The 7,890-nt window shown below is 38.6% G+C and overlaps 1 protein-coding gene across 4 annotated transcripts; it reads left to right on the top strand.

Moving 5' to 3' along the window:
• The first annotated feature begins 1,611 nt into the window (after positions 1 to 1,611).
• LOC122882203 (extracellular matrix protein 1-like) lies at positions 1,612 to 7,585 on the top strand. Of its 4 annotated transcripts, XM_044209350.1 has the most exons (10): positions 1,616 to 1,875; positions 2,486 to 2,542; positions 3,056 to 3,124; positions 3,366 to 3,401; positions 3,505 to 3,785; positions 4,509 to 4,714; positions 5,477 to 5,753; positions 5,837 to 6,036; positions 6,346 to 6,436; positions 7,006 to 7,585. In XM_044209350.1, exons 1-10 carry the CDS (start codon positions 1,806 to 1,808, stop codon positions 7,186 to 7,188), a joined length of 1,470 nt encoding a protein of 489 aa, XP_044065285.1. In that variant the 5' UTR covers positions 1,616 to 1,805; the 3' UTR covers positions 7,189 to 7,585. The 4 variants fall into 4 exon arrangements, with proteins under 4 accessions (XP_044065289.1, XP_044065288.1, XP_044065286.1 ...); XM_044209353.1 differs by lacking the exon at positions 2,486 to 2,542 and having other exon boundaries at positions 1,613 to 1,875; XM_044209351.1 differs by lacking the exon at positions 3,366 to 3,401 and having other exon boundaries at positions 1,614 to 1,875.
• The last annotated feature ends 305 nt before the right edge of the window (positions 7,586 to 7,890 follow it).

The raw sequence follows: 7,890 nt of genomic DNA, 5'->3' as shown, positions 1-7,890 counted from the left end.
GACCCCCATCACTCACAACCACCAACCAAAATCTTTGTTCCTGATGTCTACTGTATATGATGGGAAAGAGCTGTGGGCAGAGCTACTGAAGGCAGGCTAATCCTGCCAGTTTAAGCTGTGGCCTATAGAGAGCAAAATGTGGAAACTCATTAAATTACAGTCTACAGCTGCAAAGGGAGTTCTTCTCTGGTCTGATTTGGCTTTTTATTTACAAGAACATGGTGGGAGGGATTGTTTAGAGGTCACAGTTAGTGTTTCAGACTGGAATCCGTGAGGGCATGATAACCCTGGACTCAAACTCAATGTGAGATAACAAGGATTTTAAGGCCTTTAATATCTCTTGACAAGCAAACAATGAATCACAAACATGGTGGGTGAGATGGATAAAATTCAGATCAAGGTAACAAACACAGTATTATCTTGACATTGATACATGCTGTTATATTTTTATATTTAAAGGACCACTGATTTTTCACATCAAGTTCAGTTTACCAATCACAGAGAGTGATATTCAGCCTTTCTATAGCCTGAAAAACAAAACCTGCTTCAGGTGGAAGGCAACACATTTTTAGCAGAAAGCCTGTGTTACAAACATGGGGAGTGGAGTTTGAAAAACATAGGGTTTTACCAGGCAATCAGCAGTGTATTTCATTACAGCGGGAGGCTGAATTATGGGAAATGTAGGACCCTGTCTTCCTGACCTACATATATATTTGAGACAGGATATCTCAGGCTCTGCTGCTTTGATTTTAATTATTATTTTTTAAATCTGATCTCTTTACAATCCACCAACTTCATGGAAGTGCAATGCTAAACTGCTGGAGTACCCCTTTAAGGTCTCACACTGTGATAGAGTTTGGTAAAATTGTATTCACCGTAATCAATCATTTATCTAGACACAAGGACTGTGATTCACAGTTTATTTTTTCATGATATAAATATATGTAAAGGCATTAAGGCTAAGTATCCGTCTGATTCATGGCAAATGGTAGCAGTTTCATAGGTTTGATCCTTGAAAAATCTGCTTGCATTACACAATGGCACTTACAATCTTAAAAATAGCACAGAATAAAATATCATAGTTTTTGTTAATGGGGAATTCCACCATTTCGAATAAGATTAGATTGTTTTGTTGTTTTCAGATTGGATATTGTAAATAACCATACTCCCAAATAAACTGAATTTACTGTTTGTTGAAGTTTGTCAACTATTTTATAAGAAATATTTGCTAAAACAACAACAACAATAATAAAAATAATTCACTTTTAATTACCTATGTGACAAAATCGTACAATTAGTCCAATTATTACTTACTTGCTTACCTGTTTCAGCAAGAACTGCTGACTGGCTCAGTCAATAAGTGATAATTATATAATTCATGGCAGGGCAATGAGTGATGAGTTAATTGCTGAAGAGTAACAGCCAGTCTGAATAATAATAAAAAAATGAAATAAGAATCATGTTCACACATGAGCTCAGGCTCAGCGACTAAAGACGAGATCATAATTTCCCATATAAGAGCAACCTAGCAGCACCCAGGATTTGAACGGATCACTTATGAGTCATGTTGAAAAACTCCCCCACCCCCCATTATCCCACACCCCACAACAACTATAAAACACAGTTTGCCCGGTTGCGGAGTTTTGCTCTGACAGACAGACAGACAGACTCTGTTGGACCAATTAACGGGCCTGTCTGTGCGCTGCCCCCCTGAGAGTGTTGCCCCGGGCGGCCTCTGCTCACTCTGCCAGGACAGTCAGCAGCAGCGGGACAAACCGTACCAGACAGACGCTATCAACTTTGCAATGGGGTCGTCTCGGGCTCTAGTCTGCTCCACCGCATTTGTCTTGGTTTTACTGAGCTCAGCATCCAAGGGTTAGTAATATTATTTCCCTCTTCTTTGTGTTGTTGTTCTCATGCCAGAAATTTGTTGTGTTTGCTTCTTGGCTGCTGGTCGGGCTCCATGTTTGTTCGTCTGAGCTGCTGTAAGTACGTTTGTTTCTGTTGCCTGTAGACCCACTGACATGAATCCTGTAGGACTTTGAAGTGGTGGAATGTAACTAAGTGCAATTACTTACTTACCTAAGTACAGTTTTCAGATACTTAATGCTTAACTTGAATATTTTTATGTTATGATACTTCAGTACATTTCAGAGGCAAATACTTTACACTTTTTTCATAGCTATAGCTACTTTGGAATATGATGCATTGTAATAGATGAAACTAACAAATAGTATGTAAATATTGAAAATGAACTCCACCTCAATTCTCATACTGCCAAACCTTTATTTAAGTAACATTTTAAATGCAGGACTTGTAATGGAGTATTTTTACACTGAGGTATTGCTACTCTTACTTAAGTAAATGAATACTTCTTCCACCACTGTCTGTCTCTCAGTATAATTTGTGCATGAAAGCAAACCAATATAGAGTTGCATAACTTCATCTGGCTTTCTGCCTCTCTTTTTGTGTACATTTTTTTCAGATGAGCGCATAATTGAGCAGCGTGAAGTCACCTTTGAACTTGACAAAATCATGCAAGGTGTGTGTATTCACATACAAGTGCAGTATCTCTGCAAGGACCAGTTAGAATCTCAGATGTTCAGAGTGGCATCTGACCAGCTCTCACTACCTCAAGAGGCTATTTTAGGGTTAGGACTTGAGTTTGAGATTGAGATTTAAGGAGTACTCCACTGATTTTACTCAAGGAGTACACAAGGAGTACTACTTAACCTTTGAAAATGGCTGTCTTCTGTGGCTCTGGAGAGAGCTTTCCAAAGTTTGAAAAGATAACCCTGATTATGTCTTTCTGTAAATTCTTGTGAGTCCCCAACTTTATTGAAGTGACGTACTAAATCACTAGAGAAAACCCCCTTAAGTTTAAGGTTAGGATAAGAATTTAGGTAACTGTAGGCATAGAGTGCTTATGGGCAAGTCAAGGACGTGACTATAGTTAATGTAGCTCAGGTTCATGTATAGAAATACAGTATAAATGTATTTAAGACACTGTTGATTATTCTTAAATCATTGTTTTAAAGATCCATATGTCTTTCAGAGATGCAACAACCAAATTCACCCGTGTTGCAGAAACAACTGAGCTTGAAAGATTTCCTCGACCTCGAAGGTACTGTTCGTCTTCTTACGTGTTGTTATGAACTTGACATAACTACATAGCTCCACATCCACTTGAATCTATTTATCTATTTATCTTGGCTCAGTGCCTGCTATTGCTTCTCTCTCTCTTGCTTTTTCTTCCTCATCTTCCCTGTCTTACTCCCCCAAATCCTGTACAATAAAGCAGCAATTATAGAAAACACTTGAAAATAATAATAATAATAATAATAATACATGCTTTACTCTGTCAGGAGGTTCCAGGCCAGGAGTTTTGACACCTAGAGGACGTTCGTATCTATTTTCTTCTCTTGAGTTTTCGTTTACTTCATCTGTACTACCAACTACTGTAAAAGTATCAAATAACAAAATGATTCCTTTCCTTCTCCTAAGGTCAACCAATTTTTGGCCCCCGTTCCTTTGGTGGTCCTTCCTTCCTGGACTATCCTGTTCAGTTCCCCCTCGGCCGACCGACCTTCGACAATCTCCAAGCCATCTGTCTCCATGGAGACCGTCGTCCCCGCTACCCAGACTCTTACTTTCCTGCCTCTGGTTTTGGCTTGCTGAAGCGAAGGGCCAGTGCTGTCAATAAGGCAGAGTCCTGGTTTAGTACATGCTGCAAAGGGAACCAAACTTGGGAGAGGGAAGTGACGCTGTGTTGCGCCACACAGGCGGTAAGTTTTCGCAACAACTCCTACAGCCGATTCAGCAATTTCTTACTCTGTACAAAAGTACAATGTCAATATGATATCCTGTATCTTCACGCCCTAATTCTGCTCCTCTTGATTCATTCTACTTTGTTGATTATGTTTTTCTTCTCATTAGTCTAATCGTAATTACTTTCTCAAGAAGCAGTGGAACATAATGAAAAACACAATGACATTATGGACTATGGAGATCAAATTGGATCCCAAACCAATATGATTTCATGTTAAAAACCACGGGAAAATTAATGTTATCCACTTCATAGCTCATGAGGAAGAAGGCTCTCATAGACAGTAGCTGTAATGTAATAGGCATAGTGTCATATACTCATACCAAACACAGCCTTTTTTACCCCGAATATAAAAAGGGCAAGAAACATTCTTCGCATTGCTGAGATGATGGTACTTGCATTTCTGAAACAAAGTTGAAGGCCTTGGGGTGCGTCCAGTCAGTAAGCCCATTATATGCAGCTCAGCCTGAAATATCAGACGGGCCTTGGCATGATCACCAGTGGAGCTGTCTGAGGGCAAGCAACAAACCTGTTATCTTCATCTTAGGAACTTCTTCTTACTAATACTGACTTTATGTCAGTATTAATACTGACTCCATTAATACTGACTTTATGTCAGTATATGTTATGATTTAATTCATACACCCGGACTATTTGTCTTATTTTTCTGTGCCTACTACAGTGGGAGATGTCAGTCGAATCCTTCTGTAAGGAGGACTCATCAGTTAAGGATCGTCAATATGAGTGCTGCAGTCAAAAAGACAGCGACAGGCTGAACTGCTTCCACAAAGACGCTCCAAACCCAAACTACGAGCCAACAGAGGAGCTGCCGGTGCCACCGCTGCCCTCTACCAGCAACTTCAGCTTTGACCCTAACACTTGCCAGCGGTATGCAGGGAAATAAATAAAATGAGCATCAATAAAGCTGTTTATATTGACAATCAAGTCTTTGTTAAGCATCACTAAGTTACTATAATATTAAAAATCAATGAAATTCATGAGTAATAATACAGGTTCTGTCTTTCTCCTAGGCCGACTAAGCAGTTGGCGAAAGAAACTTACACCATTTATGCTCCTATGTAGAGGACAAAACCAGAAATATGTTTCTATTGCAGTGTTTAATATGTTGAACAGCTGCCAGTGCAAATTTGCCTGAAAGACTATGTCTGGCAAAATGTGTCATTGAGACACTATTAAAAACATATCAATGATTCACACTGTTGCACTGGGTGACATGTTCCTTCATTGCAATGAACACTGACACTAGTTTATCTTGAGTCAATCCCACATACAGTCTTCTGATGCTGTAAATGCTTACCAAATGTGTATTAATAGTCCCCAACAAATGCACTATTTACTCCTCTTTGAGTAACATTAGCTAAAAACTACAGCGACCAGCTGTTTGAGGAAATTACTGAGCCTTTAAAAAAATTCTAACAATATATTTGTGAGTCATTTTTACATCATCAGTAGGGACTGGGATTGAAAGAGACAGGGTAGGAAAATCAGAAAGTACTGAGAGAAGGACTAAGTGGGAATCACAAATATAGAGTAACTCCAACCTTATCCTTTAAGACAAAGGAAAGAAAGTGAGAAGTGTTATTGAGGGACCTCACATTGCAAAACACACAAATGCCTCATACTTTACAGGACAGTGACTACGTACCGTGGCAAAGGAAAGAATGTGAAAAGACCATCTGCTCCCAAGAAAATTAACATCATCTTTCCCCCTGGACGACCCACTGCAGATACCATTGAATCACTGTGTCTCACCCAGAAGCAACGCCCCCTCTATAATATCAAGTGCCTGCCAGGTTTTGGCTACGAATGGCTGGCTCGTCAGGCAAAGGCCATTAATCGTATAGAAAAGGGATTCAAAGAGTGCTGCAAAAAGAAGCAGGATCTGCTGTCCTGTGCTGTTCTGAAGGTAAATGAACCTACAAACATAAATATTTTTCTTAATTTTGTAATTTTTGGTACTTTCTCATGTCCTTTCTCCTTTTATTTTAGTGGCGTCAGGAGCTTAACAGGTTTTGCTTGGGTGAGAACGGGGAAAAGGAGGATTACTTCTGTTGCATGGTTCATGAGAGAATTAGACGATACAATTGTTTCCAAAACATTTCTCCTGACCCACATTATAATATGACTCTCGCCATCGAAGAGCTCTCACTGCACAAAATCTGTGACACTCACAAGATCATCAAGAAGAAGTAAGAGAGTACTTCCTATATCTATCATTGGATCTGTTTTTCTGTCTGTCTTCATTCTCTTTCTCTTTAATGTTCTTTTTTTGTTTCTACAATTTCTGTTTTCTTTTGACGCTTTTTTTTCTTCTGTCACAGAAAAGAAATTAATCTCAAGCAGCCTAATATGCTGAAAAATCTCTTATCATAAATGTGTTAACACCACTTATCTACAGTATATTCTCTGTTATCAAGATTGTCATGGATCTAATATATGCACACAATCTGTGACCAATGTAAAGTTAGAAACACAGTAACGATGTGACTATGTTTTAGGTTCCCTGTTGGTTTCCCTCTCAAGAGCTTTGTGAACCATTGCTGCCTGCCCCTGTCTGAACAAGACAAGACCATTTGTTTTTTGCAAAAGGTGAGTTAAAAAAGGAAGGGAATCTGCACAAAATCTAGCAAGACAAAAGTTTGGGCCGGGAAGATTTTAAATGCAATATTTGTGGTTCACAATGGTTGAGCTGCTCCTTAAAAACTGTACTTTGTCTTCTTCTCTGGTGCAGTAGTCAGGGAAAAAGTTACAGTGCAGCAAGGGAGGACTTGCACACAGAAAACAAAAAGAGATTCAGACTGGAGTTTTGATTTTAAATATTTCTATTCAGTACATTACAGGGCTGTACAGGCAGTGAAAAAATGTGCAGAACAGTGCAGAAGTGCTAACGTTTCAGTCCATGTTGGACTTTCCTCAGTGCAAAATGAAGCATGCATGATGAGTCACTCTATATATGGGTTACTCTACAGATGCATCTAGTCAATGATTTAGGGCTTGATTGTACACATGAAGCCGGTTGCTAGAAATATTTAAAATCCAGACTCCAGTCATCCCTTGCTACACTGAAATGCAATATTTGAAAATTAAAGTTTAGGATCTATTAACCCAAAATTCAGATTTTCTAATGCTATTTCTAATTTTCTCTCTCATGAAATCAGCTTGAGACAATGTCGGAGGACCTGTGTTCAGGAAGAAAGACTACTACTCCAGCTGTCCGTCGCTGTTGCAGCGCACCTTTACAAGAGGCTCCAGAGTGTATCTCCAAAATTCTTATGGATGCCATCACCAAAGCAACCAAAGTCTTACGTCAAGAGAAGAAGAAAATATGCCCTTTCTCCTAAACCCTGACCTTTTGCTGCTGACCCTACTGGCACTAGGCCATTCAGGGAAATGTCAAGCTAGCCACAGAGGTGACCTCCTGTCAATATTTAAAATGTGGACCAAATTCTAGCTTCATCTACTGCCAGTGTTATTTGCATATTTTCATCTTAGACCACATGAGAAGCATTGTTATCAAAAATGAAAAAAAGAAACAAAAATATTGTTAAATGCTTAGTTTGCAAAACAGATTGTTGTCTGTGTCACTGTATCATTATTTTTATTGGCTGCTCTTTACATTTGATTATGAATGCATTTTTTGATTCTTTTGGTGCTGCAAGATCACTTCTCTTCTTTTTATATGGTTTTGTGGTTAAGATTATATCTACAACAGCTCTAATAAAAACGCTTTTAAATGTATCATTTGTGTGGTTTACTGTCTTCTTGCATCCAAGGCCTATGTTAGTTTAACCACAGTGTGCCTGGTAAAATAAGACATTTTATAAAAATTCAAACTGATGAGGATTTTTTGGCAACTGGATGTAAATGTGTTGAACACAAATAAGTCATGAAAGAAATCTTTTAGGTGGATATTGAAAGACATTAAGTTGCAGTTTAACAGAGGTCAAAAGTACATTTTTGTCATTCATACTACCTGTTTTAATATTGTGTTCTTAACTTTGCAACACATGATTTTTAATTAGATTTTTAGGATGCCTTTTAAT

This window comes from Siniperca chuatsi, linkage group LG9 (assembly GCF_020085105.1).
Source record: "Siniperca chuatsi isolate FFG_IHB_CAS linkage group LG9, ASM2008510v1, whole genome shotgun sequence".
Classification (NCBI taxonomy): Eukaryota; Metazoa; Chordata; class Actinopteri; order Centrarchiformes; family Sinipercidae; genus Siniperca; species Siniperca chuatsi.
Note: the sequence above shows the minus strand (reverse complement) of the source record. Positions and strands in the feature narration are given on the sequence as shown.